This window comes from Aphis gossypii, unplaced genomic scaffold, assembly GCF_020184175.1.
Source record: "Aphis gossypii isolate Hap1 unplaced genomic scaffold, ASM2018417v2 Contig00552, whole genome shotgun sequence".
NCBI lineage: Eukaryota > Metazoa > Arthropoda > Insecta > Hemiptera > Aphididae > Aphis > Aphis gossypii.
Window position 1 is genome coordinate 73,513 of NW_026083157.1, and position 18,273 is coordinate 91,785.

At 29.5% G+C, this 18,273-nt stretch overlaps 2 protein-coding genes across 2 annotated transcripts; one reads left to right on the plus strand and one right to left on the minus strand.

Moving 5' to 3' along the window:
• The first annotated feature begins 152 nt into the window (after nucleotides 1-152).
• LOC126554601 (protein GVQW3-like) lies at nucleotides 153-637 on the plus strand. Its single transcript, XM_050209656.1, has 2 exons — nucleotides 153-473; nucleotides 553-637. The coding sequence occupies exons 1-2, from the start codon at nucleotides 298-300 to the stop codon at nucleotides 635-637; spliced, it is 261 nt and encodes an 86-aa protein (XP_050065613.1). The 5' UTR covers nucleotides 153-297.
• Nucleotides 638-14,667: 14,030 nt separating this feature from the next.
• LOC126554607 (uncharacterized) lies at nucleotides 14,668-16,239 on the minus strand. The gene has a single exon (XM_050209663.1). The coding sequence runs from the start codon at nucleotides 16,237-16,239 to the stop codon at nucleotides 14,668-14,670; it is 1,572 nt and encodes a 523-aa protein (XP_050065620.1).
• Between the last annotated feature and the right edge of the window lie 2,034 nt (nucleotides 16,240-18,273).

Below are 18,273 nucleotides of genomic sequence, written 5' to 3' on the forward strand. Positions count from 1 at the left end.
TGTAAACAGCACGCATGTTTTCTATCGAACCAGCTATATTCAAAAATTTTATCACAAAACAACGCCCTTAATCGAACGAAGAGTGGAGATACGAGGTGTGTTCAAAAAGTACCCGGAATTTTTATTTTAATGGTTCTGGGAGAGTCCGATTGTCAAAATTTTTTTTTTATTGTGTTGGTATACATGCCCCTAAAGTATGATAACGTTTTCAGCTATAATCACTGTTTATTTTGTCTGTGGTAGTCGCTAAGGTACGACGTGTTTTTATGTGCTCGGCGATTTTTGCTCGTTTAAACAATGGAAGAATTGAAGAGTCAAAGGATTTGTATTAAATTTTGCGTAAAAAATGAAATAAAGTGTAACAAAGTGTGTGAAATGTTACAAAAAGCCTATGGTCAGTCTGTTATGAAAAAAACAAGTGTTTACGAGTGGTATAAGCGTTTCCAAGATGGCCGCGAAGACGTTGAAGATGACGAACGCTCCGGTCGACCTAGCACGTCAATAATCGATGAAAATGTGAAAAAAGTGGAAAAAATGGTTATGAATGATCGCCGAATCACAATTAGAGAAGTTGCTGATGAAGTTGGCATATCGATTGGTTCATGTCATAACATTTTTTCAAATGTTTTGGGCATGAAACGAGTGGCAGCAAAATTCATTCCAAAACTGCTGAATTTTGACCAAAAAAACAATCGCATGAACATCGCTCAGGAGCTGCTAAATGACGTCAACAACGATCCAAGTTTACTTGAAAGGGTCATAACTGGTGATGAAACATGGGTGTACGGTTATGATGTCGAAACTAAAACACAATCGTCCACCTGGAAGCATTCAACGTCACCAAGAGCGAAAAAAGCACGTCAAGTTCGATCAAATGTCAAGGTTTTGCTTACTGTTTTCTTCGATTTTAATGGCATAGTACATCAAGAGTTCTTACCACAAGGTCGTACGGTTAATAAGGAGTATTACCTTGAAGTTATGCGACCTTTGCGTGAAGCAATCCGAAAAAAACGCCCCGATTTATGGAAAAACAATTCATGGCTTTTGCACCACGATAACGCACCTGCTCATTCGTCGTTGCTTGTTCGTAATTTTTTGGCCAAAAACAATACTGTAGTCATGCCCCAACCTCCATATTCCCCAGATATGGCTCCGTGTGACTTTTTCCTGTTCCCAAAGTTAAAGAGACCCATGAAAGGACGGCGTTTTTCCTCGATTGAAGAAATAAAAGCCGAATCGCTGAGAGTGCTCAAGGACATGCCAAAAAGTGAATATCAAGAGTGCTTCGAAGATTGGAAAAAACGCTGGCATAAGTGTATTATATCTGGGGGGGACTATTTTGAAGGGGACCACATTGATGTAGACGAATAAAAAAATATTTTTTTGAAAAAAAAAAAAAATTCCGGGTACTTTTTGAACACACTGATTTCATTTCAGATTTTGAAACCCTCACGTCATGTATATTTTATGGTAGGGATTTCTTCTACAGGTTTAAAGTATGCATGTCAGAACATGTTAGATTATTGAATAATACTATTGTTTGTAATGCAAACAAGACTCGACATGCTTGAAATACTATAATTTTTCAAATGGTAATATGCCGGTAATATGTGATAACAACAGGGATAGATAGCGTTATCTATTGAATATGTGTGTACGGTAAAATAGTTCTGCACATGTGCATGATAACTGTTGAATATACATTAATATGTGTGTACGGTAATATAGTACGGTAACCTGGCGTATGTACAATAATATGATAACCACGGCGGCTGGCGATGGATGTAAGGGCGGCGGGTTTACACGGATACGTATCCGGCGGCGGTGGTGGGGACGGCGGCGGCGTCTCAGCTACGGCGGCGGCTCAGCAAGGTTGAGCGGCCTAGAAGCTCAGGTTCCAGAAGCCCCATTTTACACCTACTATCAAGGTGAAGGAGATTTAAATATTAAAAAAATATATATACTATACTAACATACTTTATATTGTATTCTTAATTGATTTAAATTGATATAGCTAACATTATTATTAAGTTACCAATGTAAAACTGAAATTGTAAGTGTAACTGAGTGCATCTAAGAAAAAATTGTAAAGATTTCTGTCTTGCAGACATAAACCTTTTTTTTTTTTGTGGGGAGGTGTTATGGACTATGAGATATTTATAAGATATCTACGAGATTACAAGGCTAAGTTAATATGACCATGCCTCGTGTCAAAGGTAATGCGGATGCTACTATGACCATGATACGTGTCGAGATAGTAAGCGCACCAATAATTACAGTGCACTAATGATGCATTTGAGATGTTATTGCACATCATCAAATTCATGTCCGAATTTGCAACAATTACAAACAAGGACACCTGGTTTCACCCGGAAAGGGACAACTCGACGTAAACAAGAGACGCACCACAATATATAAGGGAGCCCGAAGACCAGCAACGGCAGATGTACCAAAGCTATCAACAACTGAGCACTTTCACGACACCCAGCCACTTATTATATTAGTTACATGTGTTTTGTTTATACGCAATAAAAACATTATTCATTATCAAGTTTAACTTTCATTCAAATTAACCATTTGGATTCAAATCTGATACTGGCACGCAACAGCTGTGTAGTAACTAGTATCCATAAAATCATTAAAAGCCTGTTCAACATCAGCTACAGGTACAAAACTAAGGGCGGTCATCATTCTTATTTGAAGAGCGAATTCTGAATCTTCAGTGTACCGTTGTTGAAGTCCAGCTTGTTGAACGTGTCTCCAAACAGACTGTGTAAAATGAAAAAAACAGCCTCGAATTTTTGTAACTGGAAATTTTTTTGAAATGGCATTCATGGCAGCTTTCTCGAAATCAATCATAATTGTATCCGGATTCAATTCCGGTTTTATTGATTTCAATGCTTCGAATAGACGACAGTATGTAGATTCCATTTTATTTGGTAATAATGCAAACACCGATGGGAAAACATTACTGTAGTGTACACCATGTAAAATTATATATTAATTTACACATTTAGTTAGAAAAAAAATATCATATACTTGTATAGGTATTTATAAAATATAAACTATGATAAAAACAATCACGTTTAATGAATAGATTATAAATTATAATCTATTCATTTTTAGGTCATTTTTATAAGTATATATTTGTTGCTTGGAATTATAAAATTTTTAAAAATATACATTAAATGTAAATTTGTTTTAAATGTTTCGTTTTGTCTCGTAAATTAGTTATTTTTACGAAGACCGGCTAATTGTATCTACCTGTACGGATATACGTAATTTCTATCAAATAATCTCGATAAGTACGGGCCGGGAGCATAATTGTATAATAGTAATAATATAATAGATACGGGCTACGGCCGGTGACAAATATAGGCCGTTGACCTATATTGTAGGCTTGGTAGGCGGGCGGTTGAGGAGGTAGGTGCATGTCCCTATCTCTGGGCGCAAATATTAACATTACGATACGCGATACAAAACTAATTGGTTTCCGATTATAAGTAAGTCACTCGTAGATTCGTTTTAGATTCGAATTTTTTATAAGTTTTAAGTTATAACAATTTTATATTATTACAAAATTATTATACATACACTAAATTGTGTTTTTATCGAATTTAATAACATTTTTAAAGTTTTTTAGTGCATTTTTTTTTTAAATTTTTTATTAGTGTTTATCATAGCCTTTTATTTAAAATTTAATTGAATTAAAAATAATTTAAAATAGTTACCGTATATATTTGAGTAAACAATGAAGGCGATGTCGAAAATGTTCCGTCAGCATACCAATGTTTACAGTTTTCCATAAGACGTAAATTTCGTTCGGTCGAAAATAAAAGTATTCGGTCTTCTCCTGGACCACTATCATACAACAAAAATGGTTGTTTATCGTTGGTCAATTGGTACTTTTGGGGAATCATTAAATCACTGAGTGATTTTGGGTTTGGTGGTGAAGTATCTTCCTCATTTCTTATCCGCCGAATTGTTCGTTTAAGAGAACTTAATTTAGGTAAATGCGCTGTTGCTGAAGTAGTCAACTACAAGATTTATAATATTATAAAATACAATAGTTTTACAATTAATAAAAGAAGTATTTTAAATAAGTGAACATACAGATGTCGAAATTGTACCTAAAACTGCACGTGTTCTTAAATCGGGTCGTTCGATAGCTTTTTCTTTCAATCATTGATTACATTGCATACTTCAACTTTTGCACAATCCGGCACATGATTGTGTTTAAATTCTTTAACAACTTCCTTATTACAAACATGTAAACGTCCTTTACATTTTATCTTCTGATAATTTTCGCACTTCCATATTAATTTATTTAAACCTTGTTATTCAAATATATAAATATACCCTTTTAATATTAATTTATTTTTACCACGTTCACTTTTTATATACGAAATATTATCCATAACTAAAAATTGTAACACTCTCGTAAACGTTGATACACGTACTGGACGATGCCGATACAATAATTCAATAATCAGTAACGTATTTAATCGTATAACATGCATGCCAATCTGGTAATTTTTAAATTTAGAATTTTTTTTTATTTTTTATATACTTTACGCCAATCGGCATTTAACAATAGTGCATGTAGGTAACAATTAAATACCAAATGAACAGTAATAAGCTAAAAAGAGGAAAAAAACTATAACAAAAACTAGAGCGTACAAACAGCAAATGTAGCTTGAGAACGCAGCCAAAACACTAGGATACATTTAGATTAGAAACTCTGAGCATTCTATGAAGCGGATGATTGAAACCGTAGGCTGTAGAGTGATAGGGAACATAAAACTGGTCCAGGTTTCGTATTCCACGGGTAGGAACTTTGAATGGAATTTCAGCCAGTAAATTAGGAGCGTCTAAAGTACCATTTAGAAGAGAAGCTAAAAAGCGTACATCTATATCGGTGCGGTGAGAGGAGAGAGATGGGATATTAAATATATTCCGCAGTTGGACATAGTCACAGGGGGACACGTCAGTTTTTCTCATAAATGCTAAGTAGCTTAAAAAGCGATTTTGTACCTGCTCTAACTTATACTGGTGTCTTGCAAGGTACGGGTGCCATACCACAACTCCATATTCGATTGTTGATCGTACTAAAGTAAGGTAGAGGGAACGAAGACAATTCACTGATGTGAAATGCTTTGTGTTGCGTTTAATAAATCCGAGAACTTTAAGAGCACGTGCTACTATCGCTTCAATATGTTGGTTAAATGAAAGAGAAGACGCATAAAGCAGGGATTCCCAACCTTTTAATCATCGAGTACCACCAGACACTTTTTCAATCAATACGCGTACAACTTCAATTCTAAAACTAAATTAGGAGTCAAATTTTTTTTAACGTATATTTTTATGATTCATTAATTTCTTAACATTTTTTTTTATTGTTGGATATTTATGAAAGTAAAAAAAAATTTAAGTTAAAATTTCTTTGCGTACCACCTACGAGCTTTCCACGTACCACTAGTGGTACGCGTACCACGGGTTGGGAACCTCTGGCATAAAGGATACCGAGGTCTTTAATTTGAAATACTTGCTTAAGTGGAAAGCCATTGATGGAATAAGTTCTATTTGTGGAAGAACGTGATTTAGTGAAGGTAATTGAATGACATTTGTCAAGATTAAGTACCAGCCCAAGACGATCTACCCAGGTAGAAAATAAATTAAGCTCCCTCTGTAGAATAGCCTGGTTAGCCGTAGAGTCAACTTTCAAAAATAGTTTAATGTCATCAGCAAAGAGAAAGACATTTGGCCCTGTTTAGGTGTTGGGACAGAGAATTTATAAAAAGAGAGAACAAGAGGGGACTTAGGTGCCCCCCTTGAGGAACACTTGATGGAATGTCGATTATGCAGGATGATACCCCAGCCACTCTAACAAATTGCTTCCTACCTGTAATATAGGATTTAAACCATCCGAGCCACGGATATCCGAGGCCTAGACGTTCTAATTCGTGAATAAGCAGCTCGTGGTTGACCGTATCGAATGCCTTTTTGAAATCAGTGACTAAAACGTCTATTTGAGAACCAGACTCAATATTCTCAATAATGTACGATAAAAAGGAAACACCATTTGTGGAAGTAGATTTTCCTGTCCTGAAACCATGCTGCTCATCAATCAATATATGATTAAGGCTACGCTTTACGCAATGGTAAACAACAGATTCAAATACCTTGGCAATATGTGAAATTATTGAAATTGGTCTATAATTAGTGACGTCCGAAGCGTCACCAGATTTCAAAACAGGCGTTACATAACAGATTTTCCAGATACCAGGGAACGTATTTTCATCCAGAGACCTTCTAAACAAAAGGAACATCGGGATATAGATAGACAGACGACAGTTTAAAAGAAAAAGGGCCGATATTGCATCCGGACCTGTGGAGGTTTTATTGCTCAGGGTAGATAGCGTTGAAAGAATATCCTCTGGTGAGAAGTGACAATCTGATGGGAGATCAAATGGAAGACTATAAGGGCTACGTGTTTGAGGCTGGTTTGAGGCAGGAGAACAGAAGACAGATTTAAAGTAGTCAGAGAAGAGGTTAGCAGAAAAAAAAAATTTAAAAATTTAAATTATTATTTTCGATATTATTATTATGAATTATCAATTTGTATCAGTAAGATAACTCATCAAGTCAAAAATGCAATGTCGTAATTTAAAATATAGTTATCGACTGAAAAATTGATTTTAAGATACTGTGTTTAAACATTTTTCAACTATGATGAATTGTACGCGCGGTAAATTGTGCACGCGGTGAGTTAATTACGGTGAAATATCCGGATACCCGATTATGCACACATTTTCCTTCTCACTTTAACAAGCTTAGAACTGCCTGTTTCAAACTTTTAAACAGGCTTGATTAAAAATGTATGTGTGTGTGTGTGTATGATGTGTGTTATATAAATCGTTATAACATCATTAGTCAATATAAAAATATAAATAAATAATATAAAATACAAATACAAAAATATACTACAATTAATATGAATAAGTATCGTGGTAATTATTATTATTGGCGGGGACGGTGGCGGGGACGGGGACGGCGGCGGGTTAGCTGGTCAGCCTGGTCAGCCGGGTCAGCGGGTCAGCGGGTTAGGTTCCAGAATCCCCATTTTACACCTACTCTTGATTAATACAATTAAAATAATAAAATTAATTCGTGAATAATTAATTAACATTACACACGAATGTTACGTTCTACCCACATACCAAATTAAATAACTGAATAACTGAATCTACACATAGGATAAAATTAATATTAATGTTTTAAAATGCTTTATTAAGTTTTCATATCATTTTTTTTTTTTTTTTTTTTTTATGATAATATGATTATATTTGGTATATTATTCTACATCCATTCTCATAGATCATTAGTATAGTTACTTTCTCTTCTTCCGTATACTCTACGTTTTTGCAGTTTTAGTTTATGCAAACTATAATTCTGATTTTAGTCTTACGAAATATGTATCGTAACATTGACCTTATTTTTTTTACATTCTAACTCGTCATTCATAGCTAGTTTATTCATTGATATTTAATATTTATTTAACTTTAATTTTTTTTTTTTATAGACCTTTCTTAATCTATTCATTTATACTATCATCTTATATTTAATATTCATTTGCTTTATCGTTATAATATTGTTTTACATTATTTTTATGTATGGTAATGCCTCGTCGGCCACGTTGTATAACTATATTTTCATCTCCTATCACTTCAATTACTTCATATGGTAGGACCATAGTGAATTAAGTTTGTTTTTATGTGCGTTAGTAGTATAAATATGGGGCGTCTGGCTCCATTTTTCAGCGGAGATGAAAAAAGTTTGAGGGGGTATGGTCCCCTTGCAGTGTAAGAAATTCCCGCTGTAAAATGGAGCCAGACGCCCCATGGTTTTTCTAACCATTTATTAGTATAAATATGGGGCGCCTGGCTCCATTTTTCAGCGGAGATGAAAAAAGTTTGAGGGGGTATTGTCCCCTTGCAGTGTAAGAAATTCCCGCTGTTAAATGGAGTCAGTCGCCCCACGTTGTTTCAGGGAAACCATGAGGCGTTTGGCTCCATTTTTATAAGGACACAAAAAATGTTTAATGCGGAATGTCCTTCTTTCAGTATAAAAAATCTCCCTATTACTTTTACTGAAAATAAAACATGATTAGTTATTAGTTAAACGAATCATTTTCGTTTAAATTTCTGAAATCTAATTAAGAGTATTTAACATCAAGTATTTTAAATAAATCAGCTTTTTAATATTATTCACACTAGTTTTCTTACTTCTCTAGTAAAAGGTACATATTCAACAATGCGATCATGAATTAATAAACAATAAGCAGTTACACCTGTAAGAGATTCCGATGCTTCAATTTCCAATTGCACATCTACTGATGATGCTGTAGCCGAATCGTTCTGTTTTGAAGTATCGATAACTACAATTGGAGCGTTCGATAGAAAAGTAGAGGGACTTAATAAGGGGTTTCGTATATTTTTTTTCATAGTACGATTCTTGAAACGATGTATACATATCATATAATAAGGTGAAATTATTTTTCGTAAAATCTAAATTCAAATTATCATATGGATATTGGATAAGCTATTGAGTTAAGAAATACTTTAACGTTTGTTATATTACAGTGATCAAATATACTACAATCTTTTTCTAACGAATTTTTACGTCCTTTTTGTATCCAATTATGATAAATCGCGGTTTTTCTAATTTTGATGCTGTCTTCAAGTTCCACACTACTTTTTTTGTGGTTCCGAGTTAGGGATTTGATTACGAATAAGTCTACAAAAATCATTAATAAAACAATAATGTGACGTTATACCATTATTAATTAAAAGCAGATCGAAATGGTTTTTACTTTCCACATTATTCATATATAATGGGAAAACAACATTTTTATTATCTAAACTAAAAACATTAACTGATACATTATTTAAACGTTCAAATTATTTAATTTGATTAACTGGTGTCGGAAAATCGATACCTACAATGAAAATTTAATCTACTTTTTTTTTCAAGTATTTTAAAATATTGATTACTAAATTTAGTTTTATCTGAACGAGTATTATATTTTGTTAAAATTGCATATTTGAAACATTTGTTATCATTATTTTTTACATTTATAACAGCTTTCTTATTCCTTATACATTCTGGTAAAATTACATAAGAAGATCCGGTTAAAGGGTTTACAATATTGATTCTTAATTGTAATGCATCAATTGAATATAAACTCCAACCACTTCCTTTAGTTACAAAATTACTTTCCTCTTTGTTAATTTTATCAAACATTTTTTTTAATAAATTTTCGAAATTTGAATTTGTATATGCCAACACATTCACTGTTTTAAATGAAATATCTCGGTGTTCCTGTGTTAACACATGTACATAAACACAGTCGAGATATAAGTTAAATTTAATACTAGTTTGTTGTGTCATTTTTTTTAATTTACAAACAATCATTTCAAAACCGTAGTCAAAAAATTGATTAAAGTCTATGAAATTATAATCGTTTTTTAAAACAAACGTTTTTGATCATTTTTTAAACCGATTTAATTGAATAAGTCCGCTTCTAATAACGTCCATACGTGTTCATTTTGATATTACATTTCGTTGTATTTTACTGTAATTAAAAATAAATACATAATAATAATAATAACATAAAATTTACCATTAAATAACAATAAATAAATTATTATTACTAAATAAAAAAAAACGTATTAACCATTTATGCTTATTAAGTCATTATTTATTATTATTACAATCAATAGCGTTGACCATTGAACGATCGAGGTTAATTTTTAAAATATTACTGTGTTACTAATTACGATCTATTGTTATTAAAGATAAGTCAATATAATTTTATTATTTTATTTAATATGAACTGATAATATTGCTTTTTTATACATAAATAATTAACTTAGTAGGCTATAACTTTAAGCTGATCTGGTTTTTTTTTTCAAAATTTTTTTAGTATCAAATCTCTGGTTTATATATATATATATATATATATATTATATTCATTAATCTTATTCATCCATCAAGTGATATTATGAAAGGTCGTTCTCAATGTCGTTTAATTTTAGATTTAATGTAAGTCTGCGATATAGCTGTAGAAATTAAGTATTAAATCGACATGTTAATATTTGTTAAAATCAAAATCGATTGTAATTATTTTTAACGGATGAGGTTAATTTTTCAATATTAGTATTTTGTAAGAACTTATATTATTTTATTACTTTACTTAATATAAACTGATAATTGTTTTTTATACATAAATAGTTGAAAATACATTTCGTTAATTTTACATCACTAACTGCGTCGTGTATATAAGTTATATCATGGTTTTGATTACAAATTGAATCATGAGTTTCCTTCAACAATAATAATCTACCATTTTTAATTATATAACCTAATTTATGGTTTAATATAATTTCATTACTTTTAAAATTAATTAATTTTAAATAAAATACTCTATTATTATCAGTATCGTATGCAGTCATATTCAACATTATATTTGTATTAAAACCTAATCTTTGTAAAATATTTTTATCTGAATTACCATTCCATAGTAAAATAATTGCATTTTGATTATTAAAATCAAGATAGTTTTTTAAAAAGCTTGAAGTTAGGTTCGACGTTTTTGATTTCATAGCTAAATGTAATTCGTTTAATATAACTTGAAGCTGATCTGGTTTCTTTTCAAAAATTTTTAGTAGCAAATCTCTAGTTTTTATATATGAATAATTATTCATTAATCTTATTCTTCCATCAGGTGATATTATTAAAGGTCGACCTCGTAGACGAATAATTTCAGATTTTACGTGAGTCTGTGATATAGCTGCAGAAATAAGTATTAAATCTGTACGTTGATAGTTGCTGAATTCAAAATCAATTATAATTATTTTATTTTTTGGTTTTTGCTTGTAATTAAACAACATCAATTAATAGTATCATAGTATTATTTTTATCTATGTTACTAAAATATATTTTAATAAAAATAAAATACTGATTTCATAATTTTTTATTTTATATAAAATTTAGATTATTGAATGTACTTTATATATTTTATTGATTTATTTTTTTTTTTATGCGTAATATGAATTTATTTGATATTAAATATTTCATTATTCATCTGATTTTTATTTCACTGAAATTTTGTAAAATATTAAAACATATTTTTTTTATAATCAATAATATAAAATATATTTTATAGTCACATAACTTATTATTTTTTAAAAAATATATAAAAAAAGCGGGCAAGTGAGTACCGCTCTGCTGTACATTAGGTGCCGTATGGATCATTATTATATATTATAGGAGTGTTAAATTTGAATCCAATGATAGTTATCATTGTATACGAAAAACGATTCTGAACGAAGATGATTTGTCTGCCTAGGATATAATTTCTAGTGGTTGGTGAAAAAGGTGGCTTATGTTTTAATGGCCTGAATACAACAAAATTTAAGTTCTTTTATAATAATTGTAAGTTAAACTTATGAAAAACCTTGTATTAAATTTTCAACTCTTAGCTACTTATACAAAAATTTTTATGAAATATACCTACAAAATAATTTGCAAATATTCATGGTTTTGACGAATTTTCGTCAAAATTTGAACTTCAAATGCTAATAAAAAAAAATTGTGCCTATGTATTCTTATAATTTTTTAATCACTATAAGAATAACTTATGAGGAACTTTGTATTAAATTTTCAAGTATTTTGATAGGGCCAAAAAAATTTTATCGACACTTCAAAATATTTTTTCAGAAAAATTGAAAATTTCAGTTGTCTATAAATAGCTCAAAAAAAGTCAAAATATTTAGAAATTTAAATCACGTAAAGAAAACACGAATCTTAATAAATGGTAAAATTTTCAAGTATCTACGACTTATACTTTTTGAATAATAACAAATATCAAAAATCGTTTGAGGCTAAACTGTTATTCAACGCGGTTTTTGTAAAAATTTAAATTTCAAACACTCATAAAAATTTTTTGTCTGAATCCGGTAGAGTTTTTTTTACAGATATTTGAAGAAAAATGTATGGAGAACCTTGTACCAAATTTTCAAAACTTAGTTATAAAAGAAAAAATTTTTATGATTTTTCAACTTCAAAATTACTTGCAAATTTTCGCGTTTTCGACAGATTTCGTAAAAATTTGAATTATAAACTCTTATAAAAAAAAATTATGACTAACGATTTTTAATTTATTTTAGCTACAATAAAAACAACTCATAAAGAACCTTGTATTAAATTTTCAAAACTTTTTGGTCATCATAAAATTTTTTATCGACACTTCAAAAAAAAATTTCTCAAAAAATCGAAAATTTCAGTGGTCTATAAATAACTCAAAAAAAGTCAAAATTTTTTGAAAATTTAACTATATACGGATACCACTGACATTAACATTTGGTGAAAATTTCAAGTATTTTCAGTGATTAGTTTTTGAATTACAACCATAAAAAAAAATCGATTTGGTCGAAAATTGGATTTGCGTAAAAATTCCCGTTTTTCCGTCATTTTTTTTTTGTTTTTCTTGATTTTTTTGAAAACAGTTGGAAAATGTTAACTTTTTACCTCTATAATGCACTAAGGATATTCACTTTTACATCGGAAACCACCCCCATAGTTTGAAATTGGAGCATTATTTCGACTAGTTATGCTCTATAACTCTACCGGATTCAGACAAAAAATTTTTATGAGTGTTTGAAATTTAAATTTTTACAAAAACCGCGTTGAATAACAGTTTAGCCTCAAACGATTTTTGATATTTGTTATTATTCAAAAAGTATAAGTCGTAGATACTTGAAAATTTTACCATTTATTAAGATTCGTGTTTTCTTTACGTGATTTAAATTTCAAAATATTTTGACTTTTTTTGAGCTATTTATAGACAACTGAAATTTTCAATTTTTCTGAAAAAATATTTTTGAAGTGTCGATAAAATTTTTTTGGCCCTATCAAAATACTTGAAAATTTAATACAAAGTTCCTCATAAGTTATTCTTATAGTGATTAAAAAATTATAAGAATACATAGGCACAATTTTTTTTTATTAGCATTTGAAGTTCAAATATTGACAAAAATTCGTCAAAATAATGAATATTTGCAAATTATTTTGTAGGTATATTTCATAAAAATTTTTGTATAAGTAGGTAACAGTTGAAAATTGTATTTAGGCCATTAAAACATAAACCACCTTTTTCACCAACCACTAGAAATTATATCCTAGGCTGACAAATCATCTTCGTTCAGAATCGTTTTTCGTATACAATGATAACTATCATTGGATTCAAATTTAACACTCCTATAATATATAATAATGATCCATACGGCACCTAATGTACAGCAGAGCGGTACTCACTTGCCCGCTTTTTTTATATTTTATTAATTTTATTTATATTTCATATAATACGTATGTTTTCATTTTATTTTAAATATTTCATAATTAATTTTGATTTTTATTTCACTGAAATTTTGTAAATTATTAAAACATATTTATTTATAATCAATAATATAAATATTTTATAGACACATAACTTATTATTTTTAAAAAAATATATAAATAAATACGATCATATCTTTTATACACACATAGAAAAAATTATTTAATTTAGCACGAATTGGTGTTAAAATAACTAAGATGGCGTGTAGGTTTTCACTCACTAGAAGCTTGGCGTTGATACAACATCGGACGTATAAGTCAAAATAAGTTCTTTTATAGGTAGTAATTTTTAATTATTTTGGAGTTAATTTAACATCTATAAATGTTTTACCATTACACAACTAATTATAGGTTATTCTAACTCCACTTATTGTCAAAATAACATGTAGTATACAAATTTAAAAATATTTTATTGTGTTCAAAATAACTTTTATGTGATATCAATAGCTGTCGAACGGAGTGTTGAATTAACAACAAGTTGTTTTAAAAATATTGTAATTCTTTAGAAAAAATTAATCAAGTTTTATTCTCATCCAACGGGGTTCGAACCCATGACCATCATCCACATTTACTACCCAACAAATGTCCTACCTACATTCCTACGCGTTATACCATTAGACTACCTATCGGGGTTGTATTTAGTAAGAAAAATATACTATTTAAACAAGTAAAATTATGGGACATGGATTGTATTTCATTATTGGAATTACTGTAATTTACCAGTCTCCAGGATTATTGGACTCTCCAAAGTCATGTACCTATTATATACATATAATATATAATATATATTGTGTATTTCACCAGCTATTAATTCAAGTCTCTTAATTTATATTATTGCTAAAATAACTATAGGTACTTTTATTACTTCTAAATAATCTCACTGAAAACTTAAGAATTAAGGTTCTTCAACGAAATTGATTAAATCAACAACAGTTGTACTATTATAGAGTATAGTTAATTCATTAACAGATTAATGATGCAAGGACAAGGTTTTGGTGTTGAAAATAATATATACAATCTGTTTTTCATGATTAATATTTTTTTTATTAAAACAATATAATTTACATACAGTTTTTTTAATTCAATGTAAATAATAGGTACACTACAAATATAAATAACAAATATTATTAAATGGAACATTTTTTCTTCGTTCATTAAATTAAAAATATTTTTTTAATGGTAGAGCTAATGACATTTTTAGGTACAATTTTACAAAGCATATTTTAGTGCGACATATATTTTACCATTAGCTAGAACTCTAGTAATGGTGGGAGTGGGATCAGGCAAATTAGTAATATAACATCCAGTAAGTTCTGAACTAGAACTTGAATTTTTTTCTATTTCAAATGCATAAAAATGTGTATCAAAACCAAGAGTACACATTGGTTTAATAATAAAATATGGGATTCTACTTTTACCTATGATCATCCCACATATTTCACCGAATAAGTACATTTCCAAATTAACTTTTAAGACCACTACCATACCCGTTTTATAGAACAATCCTTTATACTTTAACCAAGATGGAGATAGCGAATTATACTTTAACTCTACTGGTAAATTAACAAATGGGAACACAGTATAAATAGAATTTATATCAGAACAAGACTTATTTGGAAGTTTTAAATCTGGTTTTAAACCTCTACAGGTCAAAAACCGACTAGTCATTTGTAATTGTAGTTTATATGATAAGGTATGGCCTAAATTAATTCGACAAGCAATAGAATTAGCATAAGCTTTTAAAACTTTGTGTTTTGCTTCAAATCTTATACTAGACGTCAAAATAATTGGTCCATTTTTAAGTAATAACTGACCATAGTGTGTCATGAAATGATATTTAGGCTTCAAGTGACTTTTAGATATTATTAAATATAGAGAATTATGTTCTGCCACCAATGAATTCAATAAAACAGAACATTCAGGTTGTATTTGTCTAGCACAGCATAGATCTACTATTTTGCGAAGTAAAATATACAAGCGCCAGACCTCGGTGTCCCTGGGTACTAAATCACCAATAATAAGTGCAAAATACTTCAGAAGGCACAACATTTCTGAGGCAGACATAATAACATTTCCGTTAATTAAATTATTAAGATTTATTTTTGGCGGTGTGTTTCTCTTTTCATTTGTCCCATAATTAAATAGTTCTATTCGGGTATTTAAAACTTCTAGAGTAATATATTTTGAATCTATGAGTTTTTTAATAATAAGAGCCATATCATAACGAGCAACACCCTCTACTACATCATGCATAAAATCACAAATAGAATTGACTGCAACATGATAGCTGGGAATCTGATTAAATATACAACATTCTTTTATTCCCGTTTCAGAATAATTAGCTAGACTAACATCTACTTGGTAATTGGCTGGATTTCTAAGCGATTCATTGGATTCAAATATCATTTTTTGAAGTTCAGATTTATGGGAACGACATATACGACAATAATGATTGGCCGAGTAACTTTCAGTGAAGCCTAAAATTGAATTCAACCCTAAATTGTCTCCTAACATTAGGCCTAAGGCAAAATAAATCTGATAGGTATTAAGGTTTACAGTTACAGAAATACCATTTTCATGTAAATCTATAAGTTCCTTAATAAGAGCATTAAACATAATATGGTTATTAACTTTCTGGATTCCTCGATCTTCAGAATGAAATAAATATGCAATAAAAATATTTTCCAGCGATGATAAATATTCTGGAGGTATAGCAGGGACTGTATAGTATACACAACCAATTTTGTGTACTCCTGAATGGGATCCTAATGGATTACCCATTTCTGCATCATCATAATATAAAAATATGGGGAAAACAGTTTTATTAGAAAATGAAGACCTTATATTTTTCCATGTAGATCCATTTAAAAAAGAAGTAAAAATATTTGTGTTGCTTAAAGATTCATTAGTATGTTTAAGAGCCATTTCTAATACACCAGGAAGTTCAAAAATCTTTTTTAAATTTGTTTTTAAAGAAAGCAGATGTCCCTGAATAGGTACCATTAATAACTTATCTACACCTGAAATATTCTTCTTCTCTTTTGCATAACCAACTACTACTGTTTTAGGGGGGGAAAAAGAGACTATGTGATTCCAAGCATTTCATACGCAAGTATTCACTTTTAAATTCTGAAAATGGATTCTCAAGGATGTTAAACATGTTTTTTACTTCATTTATTTTAGCAACTTCACATGTTGGTATAAGAGGCATAACTTTTTTTTTTAAACTAGGTATGATTTCATTTGAAAATAATTCATTAACCCCGTTTATTATATCTTGTAATAATGTGGCTGTTACATTTGGCTTTGAATAGAGATTGGCAATAAAGCTTAAAATACTACTGGCTACAACATTTTTGAAATCCTTATCAATATTATCTTCATTAAGGTCTCCGGAAATAAAATTTGATTCGTTAACAATTTCATTGATTATTACATCAGAGTCTGGTAAAAAGTCATTTGATTTTGTAGGGGATTTGTTTTCAATATTTAAGGCTGTATCTATGTTATCAGTTATGTGATATTTGGTTAAATGTTTTCTAAATTTGTCCAACTCTAAAAAATCTCTAAAACAATGTTGTTGTTTACATGTATATAAAGATTGAGGACCTAAATAATGAAACACTTTCAAATGCCATATATACTGTTTAATAGAAGTACTTTCTTCTTGACATAAAAAACAATTAAACATTTTTAGTCAACTTAAATAATTAGAAATTAGAAAATTTAGCTGTAATTGCTGTTATGACTGATGAAGTTTTATCATAAGGTGTTACTAATTTGTAAACCAACAATTGTAAAATTAGCCAACTTTCAGAACATTGTTTTGGATACTCACAATGTAGAGCAAAATACAACTTAAAAGTAATATCCAAAGCTATCAGTGGACACTGAAATGACCACAATTGCTCATTAACTCTAACGTAACAGGTTTCAATTGAGTCAACGTCACTTCCCACTAAAATTATATATGGCTGTATTGTTTGTCCAAACTGAGCATACTTTAAACGTCTGGTGATAATTTCTTCTTCAACACCAGAAAGATTCTAAACAAATTCATTTTAATTTTTTTTAATTATAGTTATAATTGAATTATAAATAATTTTGATGTTAAAATTAAATACTAACTGTAACATGGCAAACAAATGCAGCTGATGATTCTTGTTGTGAAGGTTTCCAAAACTTTGATTGTTTATTACTGGCGTCTACATGTTTAATCTGCGTTTTAGTTACTACAAAATATGGAAGCAAGAGTAGTTTTAATACATTAGAGGATCTGAAATCTAAAACATAAAACTATTAGTAATACATAATGCAATTATTATAGGTAGAAGGTAGATTAATTATTAAATTATTATTTTTATTACTATTACTAGGTAAAGTAATGTAGTACAAACATTTTCTACATGTAAATAATGAAATTTTATCCACAAAATAAATATATTACCACGATTTACTTGAGCAGCATCAAGCTTTCGTAAAACTTTATCTTTTACTGAGCCTCTTCTTAAATTCAACAAAAAGTTAGTAAAAACTGTCCAGTTACAAAGAAATGTGTTCCAGTTGATATCTACTTGAGAATATCCAATATTAAAATCTTCAGCAACCTAAAATATTATTTGAAAAAATTTTATAAAAAATCTTGCTAGATAAAATTTCAATACTTATTAACTGTTAAATATTCTTAATTATTAATAGGTATTAAAACTATATAGGTTAACTAGGTAATCTAGAAAATTATTTCCCCGTCGCTCAGCACCTCTTAACTCTAACATATATTTTTAAAATTAAATCAATTTATTATTTTTTTAATGT

Bases quoted from the DNA above. Each gene is read 5' to 3' on its own strand.
- LOC126554601 (XM_050209656.1), top strand. From the start codon at position 298: ATGGAAGAATTGAAGAGTCAAAGGATTTGTATTAAATTTTGCGTAAAA. The intron at 474-552 runs CGAACGCTCCGG...ATGAATGATCGC, and splicing joins CGCGAAGACGTTGAAGATGA to CGAATCACAATTAGAGAAGT.
- LOC126554607 (XM_050209663.1), bottom strand. From the start codon at position 16,239: ATGGGTAATCCATTAGGATCCCATTCAGGAGTACACAAAATTGGTTGT.